Source organism: Apteryx mantelli, chromosome 1, assembly GCF_036417845.1.
Source record: "Apteryx mantelli isolate bAptMan1 chromosome 1, bAptMan1.hap1, whole genome shotgun sequence".
NCBI lineage: Eukaryota > Metazoa > Chordata > Aves > Apterygiformes > Apterygidae > Apteryx > Apteryx mantelli.
This window is the reverse complement of record NC_089978.1, coordinates 206335605-206354666: the sequence shown is the minus strand read 5'-3', so window position 1 is coordinate 206354666 and position 19062 is coordinate 206335605. Positions and strand designations below refer to the sequence as shown.

The window sequence follows — 19062 nt, the reverse complement described above, 5'->3', positions numbered from 1 at the left end:
ATAATAACAATGAATTTAGGTAGGTACTCTGAGGTATCTCTCTGATTGAATTGTAGTGCTGAAACAAGCAAGCTACTTTCAAATCAAGAGGTGTAAGTTCCAATAACTGGATAAACACGGTCACTGCAAAGAGAAATTGGAAGGTCACGATTCTTTTAAAAATCCACTACTGAATTTCTAAATACCAAAATTTTAATTCCCTCTTTTTTAAGTTCCTCCCTCCCTTCCTCCTGGCCTTCCAGCAACTTCAAAATAACAGAGAACTAAATTCACATGATTAAGTACTTAAAATCACAACATGTCACAAATGAAGTTGGACATTTAACTTGAATGCTGCTCCTCTGTGCCTATGCATTGTGGTATAGGCTGTATTTACATGATCACACAGCAAGTTTCTTACTATTCTGAAATCACAGTTCTAGAGCACCATGGTTGAAATGAGGGATCAGACCACATTTGGTGATGAGAAATTCCTAAGACTTTAAATGAAATTTGAGGAATTAACTGAAAATTTCCAGAATTCACTAATTTATAATTGGTCATTTGACTTCCAGTATAAGTTTGCATGATTCTATTGTCTACAATTGGAAATTTTACACTCTGATTCTAAGAATAAGCAATGCATTAACGTATTAGAAAAGACCAGATTAAAGGGCAATAAGCTCTTGAAATACCTGCAAAATCCCAGACATTTAATATAAGCTCTTTCTTCATTTTGCCTTTCCCTTGAATGATCCAGTCTTTCACATCAATGCCTACTGTAGCTTTTGGAGACCCCAGTTCTGTTCGTCTACATTTCATTAGTTGTTGTAGCAGTGTTGTTTTCCCACTGCCAGTATTTCCAACAATCATGAGTTTCATTCTGTTATAAGGTACAGCCTTCTTCAGTCTTTGTTGAAGAAATCTGGCATAAGAGATAGTTTGCAGAACTCACATAAGTGTTTAATAATGAAAACACCAAAAGAACTCAAGACCAGCCAAAAATCCTGACAGACACCATTTACTTCAAATTTTAAATATCTGTTTGATACTACTGAGATTTTTGCAGCCTATTCTAATTTCTGATTCAAAAGTCAAGGCTTAATTCATAACGTGTCTTTTTGTTTTGTAATTACTCCAGAATGTGCTCTGTGCAATGCTCTCAGGAACACAAAAAACATGTAAGAAACAATTCATTGCACGGTTTATAGAAGCATCAACAAATTCATGAAATAATATGATTATATTTTTATATGGTTATAATCTATTTTATGTGTGTGTGTATGGTAAAGCCTACACTAAACAGAGTTGCAGCTAAGCTGGGTATCATTTAACATATCAGCAGTTCTTTTCAAAAGGATGTGGTGGTTCCTTACTGCTGACTACATATCGCAAGAAAGCAAAACAAAAATGCTCAAGAACAATATGGCAACAAACCTGATAATGTCTCTGGCTTTGTATCCCACATGTTTGAAGTCTAAATTAAGATGTAGTCCATCCAAAGGAAGATCCCAGATTTTGGACAGCTTTCCCATTTCATCTGGAAAGAATCTCAAATCGGGATTATGACTTACGTCCAGAGAAGTCAAGTTCTCTAGGAAACCAATCTCAGGAGGAATCTAGATAAAAGAACATTTAATGGACAGCTAAACATTAAAAAAAAGCCTTTATTTTTATGAGCATAAATTCCTTAAATATTTAATAAAACTAAGTGTTATTTTTACAGTTGTACATTTTTTTTAAATAGACAGGGTTAACATTCCTGACTAATAGACAAAGGAGCTCATAATGAATTCACTTACGAAAACTGATTATATGACATATTCAAGACAGAAAAGTTTAATATGGTGATATACATTTACCATTTTATTAACAGCATTTTCAGTGATATGAGGGGGGTGACATGAAAGTCAAATGAACATTGAAAAACTGCATTAAATTGAAAAGTGATTTCATTTTCTGAGACAGAATCTCATACTTTACCTCCTTTAACTTGTTATGAGACAGGTGTAATTTCTCTAGCCTAGACCATGCAGATGCCTTTTCACTCAAGTCCAAGATGCCTATTTGATTGTGATTAAATAACAGCTCTCTTAAGTTTAATGATTTCCAGTGCACTGGCCCAGGAAGGCTTATGATCTCATTTTGGCTTAAGTCTACTGATCGCAAACTAAAAACATGAAAATACAAAAGAAAAAAGTTAGCAAATGAAATAAATAAAACTGAGATTAACTGGGACTATATGAAGTTCTAATAAATAAATAAATGGAGTAGATATCAGAGCAGATAGTCTTCTGAGAGGAATGTAGATGGGAAAATAGAGAATTACTACTACAAACAAAAGTAATTAAGATGATATAAGTAGATTTTCATTATCTCGGATTAAAAAAAAAAGAAAATGTAAATATATATGACTGCTCAGTATAATACACTCTCAATGTATCTACCTATGAATGAAATTGCCTGGTTATGAAAACAAACACTCAGATTGTACTAGGTTATATGTTTCAGATAGAAAATTAATGAATCAATTTAAATTAGTGCACACATATGATTCTGGAATAACAGTATACTTTTTTCCTCTTCCTACAATACATAGATATGCGTGGCTTTGTTCAGATTAGTAGACAGACACAGATAAATTTTGTTCACACTTTTATAGTGCAAACATTCAGTAATTCAACTGTGAACAACAGCGGCCACAAGTCTACGCCCAGGTATCAGAGAACAGAATTTGGCTCATGGTTCCAGTTACATGTGAGCACAGGACCATGAAGCACACTGTTATGTGCAACATCAAACTTACTAGGGTAAATGTATTTAAAAGGTTAATTTCAATTTAATATAACAGTAATACGTATTTTCATGTGCTTTATACGTTTCATTTTTTAAAAAAAGCAATAGGGAAGCTCCTGATATTATCAAGATTCCCTTTATAGTCTATGGATCCTCACTTAACTTAAGTGATCTGAACCAATCTCTTGCTCCTAACTTAGAAAATTAACATCAGACAGTATGAATATCTCACTGTGCTTTTCTCAGAATGTTTCTATGAATATATGTTTTTATATATGTATATGCATAAATTATATAGTTCAACTATATGCATATTTAAGAACCACATAATAAAGTACTTGGATTACAAACATTTCTTTTTAATAAGCCATCTGTTGGACAAATATGTTGTGTTTATTTCACTGTGGCATGAACCATGCCAAGAAATTAATGCAATTCCTTATTGACTTGTCTAGGCTGGGAGATGCGGAACCTGAAAGCTGCATCTTTTTCAACATATCCACTGGATTTACTCCTGCGAGTTTAAATATCAGCATGCTAGCATAGCGTAACGTTCTTGACAGCATTTGGTTAGTCACGTTAATAATGACATACTCTATTTAAATTTGATTAATATAAGTCCACAAGTCTTTTTTTAAAGTACTGGAACTGTTACATATACAGCCTAATAATACTATCCAGATCTGATTGTTTCTGCGCTCAGAAGAATTTGGTTATTCTTTCCTCCCACTCTCTCCATCTCAGCTTTATCAGACCCACTTTCTTCAGTTACCTTGTAGGCACCAGTCCTCTTTCTTGACCTGCTGCCCCTCATGGTGCCATCAGCACCCACATCTGCCCACATCTATCAGACAACCAATCATCCCTTCCAGTCACTCCTCCTACCATCTGATTCCAGTGACCTGTTGAGGTCAGCAACTTCTATAAAAAAAGTGGAAGTTCTGATTTCCACAAGTAATGCTTTGAAGGTATAGAAAAAGAAATGTCACATGCATCTCTATCACAATTCTATCTAGGGGAAGTGTCATTTGTTGAGAATAAATATCCTGTTATATTTGGGAAGTGAAACACTAATCTCAGTAGCCTTGGGAAAAAATCTGAAGCTGCAGAACTTGTTGAAAAGGAAAAATCACCAGTATCTTTTTACTGTGTTGGTATCAAGAAAAAGATAAATTCATTCTGGTCTTCTAAGCAAGAACTGTCAGCTTCGGCAGTCAAGGAAGGTATTTTTAACAAAAATGATCTGTGTAGTCTCGACTTATCTGAGGAGTAATATTTCTCCAAATAATGAAGAAAATGTGACTGTTTGGTTTCAGTTAAAAGCTGTTAAGTTTTGGATTTAACCTTTTAAAGAGGATTTCCTGAAAATGAGTAAAACATGCTGAATTTTCTGCTTAACAAAAGTCTTGCCATTAGATTTTATTCATCGAGAACATGACTAACTTCAGTAAGTAAAATAACAACTTACTGCGGTAGAAGAAGAATCGTTTCTGGAACACTAATAAAATGATTTTGAGATAATTTCAAACTTGTTATGCTGGATGACAAATCAGGTATTGTCTCTAGAACAGAAAAAGGGGTTAATTCCACTATTTTTCAGCACTGCTTTAATTACTTTTAAGACTGGAATTTTCTAAAATCAGAGGCGATTAAAAGGTCAGTCTATCATCTTATATACGCAGGTCCTTACACAAGCTGCCAAAGGCAGAATCTGAACCTTATTTTTAAGCTCATTTAAAACTGAACTCTCAACATGAAAGAAGTGTAGAACAGAGTTAAAGTATGGGCTTTTATCACATTGCATCCTATTATACTTAGTGTCATACGGGCACTAAACACTGAGGTAATCTTATTCACACTTTACTGTATTGCCAGTATATGTAACATTCCTATCATTCACCCAGTGTGTGGTAGGTCATAAGAACGTAAAAATGACTTTAACGGTTCAGCTGTGTTTATACACTGCACATATAAGACCTACCTTCCAAAACACTGTGACAATAAAAGATTTCAAAATAGAAAATTTTATATCCTGAAGAGGGAAATAAATTCTAAAAATAACTTACAAACTCCCACAATATCATTAAAATTTCATTTATATCAGCTGTGTTTTTCATCAGTAAATTAACTTTGAAACTTTTGCGCAACGTAAGTTAAGCTACTGAAACACATTCTGGGCTCAATTCAATTGCTTAAATACGGGAGTCTAGTGAAATGGTGAGCTGCTCAGTGGTACCTGAGCTATCTGGACACAGCGTGGAAATACAGCACAGGATCCATGATCCATGCAGACCTGCATCTCCTGGACCAGCAGCCATAGGCCAAGTGGACTACTTCAAGGCATCTCAACTGACACATTTACGCAACTAAATGAAACACCTTATCTTATTCAAAAGTCAATGCTGGATACAGTGTGATAACAGTTGATATGTATTTCAGTACAGTATTAGACTTTTTTTTTCAAGCTAACTTTAAACAATTTCACTCTGTCTTGAACCTTACACAATGGTATGTATCATCCCAACTACACTCAACTGTTTTTAGAGCATTCACTATGAAGACAGTAACAAGAGCAGTTACGCAGAGTCTCACCAAAGGTCCATCTAGCCCTATATACTGTTTCCAACAGTGATCAAAAGCTGATGCCTAGGGAAGAGTTTAAATAAGGACAAGCATAGGTTTCCCTTGACTGCCTCCCAGAAGGCAACTGCTGGTGGCTGAGGAATTCTGTGACATGGAAAGGTTTCTACAAGGTGGATTCTGCTTCTTAGGTGCTTACCAAGGGCATTCATCCTGGCATTGAACAGCTCCAGCTTCATACAGCCCGTGAAGAAATTCTCAGCAAGGGCTGAAATATTGTTCTTACTAATGTTTAAAATTTTCAGCTCTTTCAAGTGTATGGGTGAACATAAGCAGGAAATCTTGTTTCTATAATAATGAGAAGAAAAAGAAATCCATGTATTACCCAGAAACTATTAGCTAAAAAGGAAAATTTAAAGAGCATTGACCTGACATTGCTATCCTTACACACATAAACCAAAATTAAGAATTTCATCTAAATAAAGACTGACCAGTCAGCAAAAATATTGGCATATGCAGCAGCATGAAATAACCCAAATATCAGTCATTGTTATTTTAATTAATCTGTAGAGCAAATGTCAGAAAGTACAATAAGGTGTCACTTCCTGATTATATAGCGCCATTCAAACCTACAGAAAGGGGAGTGATACATTTGTGAGTAGATCTGTCTACTAAAGATGTTTTTCTGCAGGATTATGATCACAGAATGACAGTCAATTTAAAAAAAATAAAAAGAATGAAAATTCCAGAGGGGGAATTTAGGATTCATATGTCATGCTACAAACAATGTATTCTAGAAAGAACAACATCGGAAAGAGGCTGGAAAAATGCAGGGATAAAAAGGACCATGCAGCATGCTTTTGCAAGAGTAATATTGCTAAAATAATATTAAAAATAAATGTAATGAGGAATTGCAATAAAATTGCAAATTTAAAATCTTCGCTTTAGAGAATTTGATTCGATTCTTTAATACTGTTTGGTTTAGTTACATATCTTGCTATCTTTATTCTGCGTGGTAAAAAATATCACACCCTTATTTAAAATAACAGACTATGGGAGATATATGAGACAGTGTCCGTAGTTTACAGAACTATCAATAATAGTATTTGTAAGAATTCCCTATATAGTATGAATTATTCCACTCACTAACAAATATGATAAGTAGTGCTGGTAAACCAAAAATTATGTATTTTCTCTACTTTTGTCATTTAAAATATACCCCTATCTGTCATTTGAAATATACCCATATCAATAAATATAATTTCATGAATCATAGTTCCGAATAACCCTTGGTTTCGAAATAAAGTCAAAATAATTTACATAACAGAAAAAGTAGCTAAATATGTTAGATAACACAAAGAATTCTTTGAATGAGTAGTATGACAGTAGAAAAATGCTGTTATATGATGTTTTCAGTATGTTACTGAAATTGTCTTGTTTTGCCATGCTATTAAATTCTATCAAAGCTAACAGATAACCTAATACACTTTGTAATTTAACAATTAAAATTATAGTAATTTACACATTTAGAAAATAACAACAATGCTTAATTACTGATTAAATGATCTTTTCTGTGCAATAATAGTATTATTCAAGATGACAAATATATTATTTTCTGTTATGTTTGTTATACTACTATCCATTTATTGGTACTATTCTTACCCTTCTAGCAATAGTTGTTCCAGGTTTTCTGCAACATTTGCAAGAAATTCAGGAGTGCACACCAGCTGATTGTATGATAGATTAAGCTGCTTTAGAGTTGGACATTTGATGCAAGGATCCAAAGCAAAGGAAGGTCCAATGTCATTTCGAGAGATATCAAGGTTTGCAATACAATTCATTTTCAGTAAATAAATAGGAAAAGATGTAAATCGGTTACTGTGCAAATCCAAATATGTCAAAGATTTCAAGTTCTGAAAGAAAAAGAGAACTTGTTTTTAAAAAATGAAAAAATATGAATTTGTAAGTTCTAAAATGAGTTATATGTTATGCAATTTATTAATTTAATTATATTTGCCTGACCAGGAAAAATAGTAGAGAACAGCAGTTATACTAAAAGGAATCCATAATACTTCTATTTAAAAATAAAACATAAAGCACTCTATAAAATTATTTAACTCAGTTTCATAAAATTTGACATGAATTGCTTGCAGTTCTCAGTTCCATTTACTTAATTACATTACTCACTATAACGCACACATCCTAGAGCAGTCCTTTGCAGTAAATGGTTTTAAAAAGTTCCATGAACGTGTCTATACCTCTAGTTGCATATAAATCCACTGAATGAAAACTGAGTGCAAAATTAAATATGCAAAAATATACACCCATATTCATGAGTAGTATTGGTATGAGTATATTGTTGGAGACAATGTATTGTAGATAATCTCAACTCATATTACATAAAATTATGCAGAATTACTTCACAAAGTTGTTGTGGAATGTTTGTAAGAGCATTTTGGTGGAGCTCCAGTTTCTCAAGATGTTCCAGATGACTAGTTAAACAGCTATTCTGGCTGATGGCATCAATGTTCTCCAGCTCATTAGATGAAAGATCTAATGATTTAATATATTCTTTCTCTGAGATCAGTGAAGAAAGACTGTCTGATGGCCTTAAACGTGGTGAGAATTTTGAGATTCCTCCTATTAAAACAAAAGCATAGGAAAATATGCAATCATTTAGTCGTATTATTTCATTTATCAAGTAATTAAAATTAAGATCAATCATCTTGGGATCAAAAAGCATATGAAACAGTGAATTTCTGGATATTGGTTAACATACAATTCAATGAAGATTTCTACTAAGAGACAAATTTGTAAGACTAGGGAAGAGTGACTATAGTCACTTTTGTGCTGTACAACAGAAGTAGCAGCTTTCCAAAGCTAATAAGGGGACTCATGAAATTACATTGTCTGTAATTCACAAATTATTTGTGAAGCCCAGGAAGAAGATATTTGACTGTATATGCATTATTTGTACTCTACTGTAGTATTTCAAAATATATCCTTCTCTTATAAGCAAATATATAACCTATATAATCTTTGCATGTTATACTTGTATAAGTATACTCGTATATAATTATAAGGCTAAAAAAATCTGTTATAAGTGTTAAATTGTATAATTTACTTACTGGGAGATTCATCTGAAAGCAGTAATTTTCTTTTTTGTTTCACTAATGGTTCATAATCTGAGCCAGGTCCCTGGAAAATCCCAGAACAGAACAAAAAAAGAACAGATACAGATATATACGGATATCTGAAATAATTTCTTTTGATTGTCATTTCTTTTTGTGAGAACTTCCATGGGTAACAACAACAGACTCAAAAAATAACAACAGGTAACATCTTCATAAAAATTGCTGATACATGCAGTATGAAACAATAGTAGATTTAAAATGTAATGGAAGTAGTGCATTTTGGGCAACCTAAAATGACTCTCAGTAGGGTACGGTGATAGGATGGAGACAGATATTTACAGAAACTAACTTTATTCTGAGGAAGTTACTCTCTCTAGTTTCCTTTTACAGTCAATGGAAATAGATGAGCTCCTTCAAATGAAGATGACTTTTTTTTCACCAATTTGTCCTCTGGTGAAATCTCTCTTCATCATCAAGTGGTAGATTAGCTTTACTAGAGGATAGTTAGCGTTTCTGAATAGGCCCTCAGCTTTTGTATTTGCATTTGTACAGTATTAAAACATCAGACTGGAAATTTCAGCAATTCACAGAAACATGTATATTTTTATTGATCATAAATTTTGCTGGTATAAACTCTCATCTATACAGTGACTTGAATTAGAGGACAGTAGTTGCACAGCAGTAGAAGGGAATACTAAACGCTAACAGTGAGACAAGGACCTGTATGGTTACAAGACCTTTTCTAACACTTAATTATTAACAGTTTTACAGTACACAACACATATGGATTTAATGGGAGCCTGGAATGAATAAGGATCTGACTTACCACAGAGTAGGAATGGCGTGGCAAAGTAGGAGAACCTCTTTGTAAGGCCATTTCCCTACAGTATAAATCAGCAGCTGCAATGGAATTGGACTTCTTTTTTGTAAAAAATGAACCTTCACTTCCTAGCACAATGCAGTAACACAGGATGACAGAAAAATAAGAAAGTGTATTTAAAGCTGAGACTTAGAATTCAACTGTAATGTAGATGCTGACATACAAAGAAGAGAGACATTTCAAACACATCTATCTTAGCAGGAGCTCAGTGGTTAATTCTGTGTGCAATATGCTGAGAATGTTAACATGCCCTATAATAACTTGACATGCTCCAAATATGAACCGCAGCTTGTTATATTGATGCTTTATCATTAAAATTTCCAACAAGCTGGTATTATTGTATATGTTTACATGACACATTTTTGTGCTACTGCAGTGTAAAGTAAATTTTTATTTAAATTTTATTTAAAAACACATTTACACTCCTATGTTTATTGAGACTGAAACATCAAGTACTGCTCTGGCTTTGGCAATCTGGGGTCATCTGGATGCACTTAGTATTCCTCCCTTCAAAGCTATCACAAAGAAATCATTCCTAATTCCTAGGTAATTCCTAAAATCATTTCTGATAGTAAAGTCGATACTTTTTGCCATAATTTACCCATAACTTAACAACTTTTCTATGCGGGACAACAAATAGTACCTATCAGTATCACTTGTCTGTGCTATAGTACTACAGAAATGAAAAATGGTGCTGAATGATGCAAAGGAAGAGAACAAAAGAGAGAACCAAAAAAAAAAAAAACCCTTAGGATTCTGATTCCAAAACTCAAATCCTTCAACTGTGATGATTTCACGTAGCCAGCACTTTTAAAACACAACATCTGAATAAACAAAAGCCATGATAAGACCCCTTCCTGTTTTTAATCAAAATACTGATTTTATAGACAGAAATGCTGTTTTTTTACAAGTTAAAGGCATGCAGATTTCTTGACAGGCCTGCCAAGAATGACATTGGATTGAATATAGACTCATCATTTATACTTTCTGATCAGTTAAATATCCCTGGGATAGGGCTTATTTCACCTAATTTGTATGTTTACAATATAGTCCTCTATATCAGATGTAGTTGGGTGCTCTTCATTTACAGACAGTCCAGGGAACATGACATTTCTAGACCACAATTTATCTGGCTTATTTATGATGAGATGAATTATGGTCTTAAAGCACTTATTTTTTTTGCCATTGAATAAAAAGAGAGTCTACAAGACTAGCTCAGAAGTAGACATCAAAACAGTCGATGTCTAAATTTGTTTGGATGAATCCCACCCTCTCTCTCTACAGGAAAGCAACTCAACACATGAAGAACTGATTTGAAGTTGATAATCTAATAAAATGTTTTAAGGTCCTAATTTTGCAGATAAAGACGCATACTTACACACTGTAACCTATTTTTCAAAGGTACCATAAACAAAATTTTAGATAAAAGTATTTTTTCATGGGAAGTGTTTTTAATCTCAAATACAAACAAAAAACTGATTTATGTTTTTTTTTACATCCTATTTATTCCTCAGATGATAGTCTCACAGTTGCCTAATTACTTTAAAGGAATTTGTAGCTACGGTCTAGTCCTGGCATGCTAGACTGGGATTATAAAAAGACAAAACTACAAGAAAACAATTACCTTCACTATCAATATCATCATTTAAAGGGAAAACGCTGTCCACTAATGGGTCAGAAATTAAATTCCACTCATAGTTTTTATCCACTCCATCTTCAGAGAAGTGTCTTGATTTATCCTCTGAAATATTCTTCATTTGGTATCTTAGTACCATTCTTGCCAGTGCAGAACCTGCATCTAGAAACCAAGAAGATAACATATTCTCCAAGAAATTCACATTGCATTAAAAATAATAACAGAAATACCTGATTGATTTTATTTTCAAGGTTTAACAGTCATTCAACAACCAACTGAGCACTAGAAGAAATCCTCAACTGTAGATCTTGACCTAAAACACTAATATAATACCATCAAGAGTTACTAACACATTTAGCGTAGCAAGTTCTATGTATACTCACTTTGTTTTCTTAAAGAAGTAAGTTTTTCCGGGAACAAAGGAATGAGCCAGGAAGGTTCAAGTCTTCCAATACCAAATCCTCCAAGACATATACTGCTGTTGGCTACATCAAGGCTAAGCTTCTTTAAGAGCAAGCTGATGATTTGGCTATCTCCTTTCTTTATACTGATGGTTAAAGCACACCGAACATCCTGCTCTCGAGCACCATTGGCTAAGAGCAATTCCACCAATTTAGGATTATTTCCTTTCTCACAAACCTAAAATAGAAAAACAATTAAAAAAATTTATGTGAGGGACTTGAACAACAGCTTAGATTGCAGTAAAAAATTTGACTCAAATTCACATTCATTGTATTTTTAAAATCATGGCTATTTTTCAATTACACGAATCCCTACACCTCAGTGTGTATACCTGTCTAGGGGATTTGAGCACCAACTCCTACTTTCCAAAGTCTTTGACGAAAATATGGCAAATGCCTGAGATACGTAATTGTAATTTCTGCCATGTGTGTACACAGCTACTCAGCCAAAATGAAGAGTAATGTGTGTAAGTTCGATCAGTGCATGTTTTCTATGGCATCTGCATATCAGTTCAATGGACAAAACACACTCGGTTGTTATTTTGCTATGTTATTTCGATATCAGATGAAAGGGCAATAACAGTGAGACTCACCACCCCTTGCCTAATACTAGGGAGCTGCCAGGTCCACTGGCTTATTTGGGTTTGGTCAGCTCTACCCCTTCCAGTCTCTCAACCTGTATTGCCTCAGATAGCAATGTTGACTGTGAATATTATAAATATTTTTTAGAAATACTATCAGTTACTTTGATATCTCCACTGTGGTTCACTAACTCTGATTTGCCTCTCTCAGACCCTGTGGATGGATGGTCTGTTCCAGATCCGGCCGTGCTTTTTCACCCAAACAGCTCTGCTGGCAGAACTCTTTATGGGAACACTTCCTAATTCACTTCAGGCAATATTGCTGGGGTTATCTCAGACCGAGCATTTTAACTTTTGACACTGAAGCAGAATTAAGAAGCGCTCACACAAACTGTAAAGGCAGTCACATTTAGCAGGGAGCACTTATAAGCAGATGTGAACAACAGCCTCATCTGTTGGCATGGCTGAATCCAGATGGGGTGTTTGCCCTCAGACTTAGTTTAGACACCAATGCATTTCAAATAGTTCAAGCTCTGGATATAGCCACTGTCCGGATACAGTTTCTTCCTGCCAGTGCAACCACAGTCAATCTAAGATTTTATATTTCTTTAGCTATATTGATAGAAAGTCACAACTCCAACCAGAACAGTTAAATCAGCGCAAAAACCTATGACTGTATTGATCCTGAAGTGCTGCACAAAATGTGCAGGAATTTTGAGGCAAAGCCTTCATTGCAGGTCTAAGACAGAGTGTAAGAGTGGGACTAAACACACTGAAACCTATCTCACCACAGTGTTGCCTGACGGTCTACCTGTACATGGCCTCACAGTGCTTGGGAAGAGCTGAATTCAGAGTATCAGTTCACGGACTGGGCTCTAATGGGCTTGACACCATCTATGCCTGATCTGTTCAAACTAAATGACTGGGAGTTTGGAAAGATTTGGCTCAAGCTTTCTTCCTCAAAAATACTCTAAAGCTAAGGCTAAGTTAGTACCGGAGTGAACCTGGTTTCGGATGTGCACAATGTGAACAGTCAGAAAGCCTGGACTTTACAATGAACTTGCATCAGAACTGAACTAGCAGTGCAGGCACACTGTAGGTGACAGGATCTCTGTGAGCCTCAGTACAAGGTGAAGGGTGTTTCAGTGAATGCCACACTGGGCCTGAAGTCATCAGGAGCAGCAATGGTTAACAACACTCAGGACACTGGCTGCACTAGCAATTGCCACCTGTGTCTTGACATATACAGGTACATGCAAAAAGAGAAAGGAACCCAAAAGCACAATTTTAAAGCAATAAAACTACATATATTTTTATAGACTACCTGATAGATCAAAGAGTTCGTCTTTGTCTTCTTATTAATATCAGCTCCCAGCAAGAGTAAGCATTCAGCCATAATGTTGTTGTACTCAATACATGCTTTTTCCAGCATTGTATTTTTTAAATCATCATTCTCAGCTATTTTAGCAAAGCATTTACAACACAGGCTTTGAAACTGAATGGGAAGACAAACAATCAAAGTTAGGATTAAAAAGCATCAGAATTTTTCAGATATGAAGCAGTCAAATGAGACAAGATACCTGCCGATCTCGCTGATCAGTGAAACACACAGACATCTGGTAGAAAATGACTGTGTCAAATGATTCATGTACCAGCAGCTTTGCAAAACAAGGTGACAAACCAAGGATTGACAAGATTGTATGAAATCCCTACAAACACAATGAAAAGACATGAAGAGCAGTAAAGTGCACTGTCAAAAATGTCATTTTGAAACAAGTCATGTAGCAAAATCAAATTCCAATCAAAAATATGCTCCTACATTTTTTTTGTCTGGCTTTTAAACCCACAATAATTCACAAATTGGAGAAGATCAGAACAGAAGGCAGGAACACCTGGTGTTTCTGTGTTTATAAGGCTGTAGTTTCATGCTTGTTTAGCTGACCCACTTACGCAGACATTAACTGACATTTTGAAAAGCCAAACTGTGCACAGTAATATCTGGCAACATCCTGCCTGGCAGTGACACACGCACTTGTGATTTCCTGATAACGTACAGAGGGAACAATCTCCTCCTAAGGATGTGGGATGAAGATGCATCCCCTATCCCAGTGTGTTGCTCCACAACTCTTGAATTTGAAAAGAAAAATAGCTAGGCTAAATGAAAAACTGAAAGAGTACATCTAGAAACTAAAAAGAAATACAAAATTATCTTGTTATTCTACAAGTAAAATTCACCCAGGAAGGGGTGAATGGGGTAAATTATGGGACTCTTTGTCCAAATCTGATTCAGTCTAAACGACTTTATGTAACTTCCTTATTCCTGCACGTTATTTTGATCTAGCTCTACACTGGCTGCTAAGCTAAACTTGAAAGTGTTGGGGGGAAAAACAGAAGTAAAGAAGGGAGGCTATATTGTGATATTTCCAGACTGGTCTGAAACAGAAGCACTGGAACTCTGACAAGAAGCTGATCTCACTAAACAAATGAAACTGGCACCAAACAGGGAAAGCTCTGGAAGCAGGGTAAACAGAGCACAAGTAAGGAGAACTGCTCCTACACATTCAAAAGCAGATGCAAAATCCATCCCTCTGACATAGTATTCCAATAATATCCTTCTCAAAGACAACATTCACACACTTATATATTTATATGGCTCTAAATTTATTAATCTCAGGTGTAACATTAAGCTTATTGCTGCTGACAGACCTTGGAAGTAAGATATTTTTTATTATTTTTTACAAAAGGTGATCAAAACTATAATGATTGTTACCTCAAAAATGATTACAGATTGAGTGAATGACAGACTGTGACTGAGAAATTTGTTCTAGTTTGCAGATCTCAGAAGTCTTAGATAAACAACCAAACCAATGCTTATGTATTCTGGACTGAATATACGCCTCTGAGAAACTCACTACAACCCTATTGGTTCAATTTTACAGGCTTATAGCAATCTAGTAATTGTAATAAAATCAGGAAGAAGTAATTCAAATAAAGAATTATACTTCAAATATAACTACATTAAAATAATTTTCCAAAGTATTGCCTTCTTTCACTTTTATCTTTGTACCAAGAAATAACACATACGTGCATCTGGATTTCAGTGACCTCTTTAAATCGTCGCAGAGTGGACACCAGAACCGCTGACAGAACGTGCATAGTTGCAATACACAAACTCTTTCTTGTAATCAAAGAGCCTAGAAGACTCAAACCCAAACACTGTATGTCTAGAAGAAAAAAGAAAGATTAAGAATGTTGATTACTCAGATATTCTGAGTGGCATAAACACATAAACTGAGTTTACATTGCTAATATTCTAGAAAGTTATTTGCATAAGCTATGAGAGGACCAGACATAGCTACGAAGTGGATGAACCTAGGGACTATGCAGTACTGCAGCCTCTTTTGGCTGTGTAACCTACAGCACATCCAGTACTAAAGAGGGTGATAGGTAGGTACAGCTCCTACGGTGAATCAGCCCCTCCTATTATCATTCACATTCAAGTAACAAAATATCTTCTGTACCTTGCTCATCTGGATACATCTGTAGGGTGTGAAGCACAGTGTCAGTAGCTCCTTGCTGGGTTAAAATTTCTAGTGCACCACTGCACTCAGCTACAGAAGTAAGTAGTTTCAATCCACACTTCTGAATGCTGGGGTTTCCAATAAACTAACAGAGGAATCAATATAAAATGAGATCAACAGTCTATTCTGCTACAATCACAACAGGAAAGTTGTGTTTATTGTTCCTAAAGTACGTGAAATTACAGCTTATGTGACATTAAATCACAGTAATTGCAATTTCATACAGGTTCCCTTTTCAACCTTCAGTTTCAGTGGCTCATAACCTCCCCAGATTTTCATCTTTGATTCTGAAATATTCCCTGGCTAGTGTTCTACCAGACAGTGTGATTTTGTTTTTCTTAAATTTTCATTAAAATCATTCACAAGTTTACATCATTTTGCCAGAATAAGGAAAGTGAAAAAATGCACTTCTTTTCTGCTTAAAGAAATTGAACAAAAATGGGGTTCTCTGAAGACTGGGACAAGTGGCCTGAAAACACGGTGACCATTGAAAAAACTTCCCCTTTACCAGTTCAGGAGCCAGCCCCATATGGGTAGCGAGGTATGCCTTTGGGGGAGAGGCAGAAACAACATACCGATTAAGCTCCCTTTCCCAAGTATTTCTTTATTTAGTTAGTTATATAGCAATTCAATAGCTTATTTGCGTCTATTTTCCCCAATTTTCCCCATTTCTAGATGGAGAAAACCTAGATGAGGTCTAAATCTGAAAAGGGGATGTGGATGTCACAGCATCTGACAAAGCTGCAACGATATTTCAGTGAAGTCATGTCCATCTCTCTCCTTATCCCTTCCCTCCTTTTTCAGTAAAGCATGTTCATTTTTTGCCCTTCTGCTTGATATTACAGTACCCCAAAACAAGAACAAGCTGGGTCAGAAAAAGCAATCCAAATGGTCACAAAACACTAAAGACTGTAATACAACCTGAAGTTAAACAACATCTTGCCTCCCTTGTCAACATATTCCTATATCTCTAGGTCAGGAAATGTCCTACAGACACATTAGCATTAATTTGCTGATACATTATTTACTCTGACATTTATAACAATTGTGAGAAAGACATAAATTTCCTTAACTGAAGATGTTCGCCAAATCTAAAATAGATGAGAGACTGCTAAAAAATATGAATTATCACATCCATTTCAGTTGTGGTCCTGTGAACCTTGTAATCCTTGTAGCAGTGGGATTTGTCTGAAGGCCATGAAGTTAAACACTTCCTATCATTAGGATTCAAGGTTAATTTGCTGTGCAAGGTGCCCATTACTTTCTCATTATGTTAGGCCTGCTGGAAGTGATGCCTTTCACTTTTCAGACTCCCCTTCAAGGCACTATGATCATTCTGTTTTCCAGTGGCTGGAAAATCATATGGAATTGAACAGTGCAAAGAACGGAAACAACTGAAAAACACTGTTCTATTGAAACCAAAGAAATACATATGCCTGAAGGCCATATTAGGGAACTACTCAGTTCAATGGGTAGTTGAGGCAAAGGTATGAGGATATCTTTCTTGTATAAACTAGTCCATAAAAAAATCAAAAATACACTATATGCTTGAAAAAAAAATCAGCACTGCTTTCATAAATATCCTCTAGAATCACTGTATAAAAGATGATCTAATATACTCCAGAGCAGAAAGTAAGAAAAGAAATTCCAAATAATAAATGAAACTGGAGGGTTTGGCTAAGATTAATTCTATCAAATCAATAGCAAAATTACTGTGGAAGTTATAAATCATTGCAAATGTAAAATAGTGGCAAAATTTATTAGGATAAAGTTTTAACTATACCCTGTTCAAAGCATGAAGCACCAACGCATGAGTTCCCTCCAGCAAACATTGGCTTTTAATGACTTTTAATGTAAGTGCAAAAGCAGCATCTCCCACATCTCTGGAAGAACCATTCTGGTGTTCGTTCTTTGTACCTGAAACAACGAAAAACAAGTTTCTTCAGAAGAGCGGATTTAGTATTCTCGCTACTAACTCAGTATTGTAATCAAATCGACACACAGGTTTTTACAAATTACTCAGAAGGCCTATTTCTGATCTTATGACTTTTTCAAAACACAGTAGTAACAGACTGGAGTCCCTCCAGATTTACACTGCTGTGTGAGTACATTGCATTTGAAATGATGATTTCACCATATGTTTGCTCACTGCTTGCTGTGAAAATGTAAGATCATGCCAAAGAATTTCGCTTAAGGTACACTGCAATAAATTACTTTCTTGAGCTACAGGGTTTCTTGGTGTTCCTGATACCACTTCAGAATGCCCCTTCCTTCTGAAAAGGAGACACTGTAAAGGAGCCATAAACTAATTGCCCTTTTTCCCTTGGCAGCACATCAGAGGCCAACTTTTACCCACAAATGACATAAGTGGAAGGCAAGTACACATAAAAGAGCACAGAACGTTTTTGCAGATTTAACTTTCTTGTAGCTATCAGCACTTACAGGCAAGTAGCACTACAGATAGTGGTATACAGAAATCCTTTAAAAGTCATGTCAGCATCCAACCTGATTACTATTTTTCTTATGAATGTTTATTCCCTAATTAACCTTCAAATTCCAACAAATATTTTGTGCTTTTTGTTTCATTATGCTGTAGAAGGATCACACATGTAGGATTTTGGCAAAAAATCCTCATGTACCTGTTAAAAAGTACATATCAAGTCTTAATTCTTCTCTTTATTGAAAGAATTGGAAAGTATTCTGATTATAACTCAAAGAACAGAATGAAACTGAAAACCTGAAATCATTCTGCATGCTAGTCAAGTTACTGGTTTTGTAATTATCAACTAAAACTCCTAACAGACACTTGCAAAAAGTTGTTCTGAAAAAAATTTAGTACCTCCATGTCTGTACTCTCACACTTAAGATCTCTAACAAGATATTGGGCAAAAAGCAACATATACAGCAGTAAACTGATAAAGAAGAGTTAAAGCTTTCCCCAAACTCTATTAATGGCATAAAAGAAAAAAAGAATACATTTTTCCCTTTGTAGATTGCCTTTAAAGAGTTTTTTTGAAAAGGATTTCCTAAACTAGGCAGTCTGGGCTCTGTTTTGCTGTGGAAAATATTCAATTTCATATCTTTGAACTACTGTCTGTATTTTTTGGTGTCAGAGGTCCAATTCCTATGTTCCTTCTGAGAGATACTATTAGAACAATTGCACTTTGCAGTACAATCATGTTGATGGAGAAATCATCATCATTACCGTTTGCTCTCACTTAAGTTTATGTTGAAGGTACTCTATCTCACCAAAGGCTCCACACTCACTCCCTGGATTCCTTAGCAGTGATGGAGCCAAATCATCACTGATTGAATCAATGGAATTATCAGCAGTGATAATTTTGGTCCATTACCTTCAATGCCTCAGAAGTTTTCCTCCATCTTGTATGTTCTTAAAGAGTTATAGAAGCTCTGTGTTAAATACAGAACTTCAG

At 35.2% G+C, this 19062-nt stretch overlaps 1 protein-coding gene across 1 annotated transcript in view; it reads right to left on the bottom strand.

The window, feature by feature from the left end:
• Window positions 1–19062, bottom strand: part of LRRK2 (leucine rich repeat kinase 2) — a 73322-nt gene that overhangs the window by 28340 nt on the left and 25920 nt on the right. The window contains exons 13-28 of the mRNA XM_067316091.1: window positions 17412–17545; window positions 15569–15713; window positions 15132–15271; window positions 13628–13756; window positions 13372–13542; window positions 11389–11644; window positions 10994–11167; window positions 9316–9437; window positions 8484–8553; window positions 7775–7995; window positions 7018–7268; window positions 5555–5703; window positions 4244–4337; window positions 1963–2149; window positions 1417–1598; window positions 675–904 (exon numbers count right to left, since the gene is read on the bottom strand). Of these exons, the coding sequence (XP_067172192.1) occupies window positions 675–904; window positions 1417–1598; window positions 1963–2149; window positions 4244–4337; window positions 5555–5703; window positions 7018–7268; window positions 7775–7995; window positions 8484–8553; window positions 9316–9437; window positions 10994–11167; window positions 11389–11644; window positions 13372–13542; window positions 13628–13756; window positions 15132–15271; window positions 15569–15713; window positions 17412–17545 (2655 nt within the window). The remainder of the gene's footprint in view (window positions 1–674; window positions 905–1416; window positions 1599–1962; window positions 2150–4243; window positions 4338–5554; window positions 5704–7017; window positions 7269–7774; window positions 7996–8483; window positions 8554–9315; window positions 9438–10993; window positions 11168–11388; window positions 11645–13371; window positions 13543–13627; window positions 13757–15131; window positions 15272–15568; window positions 15714–17411; window positions 17546–19062) is intronic.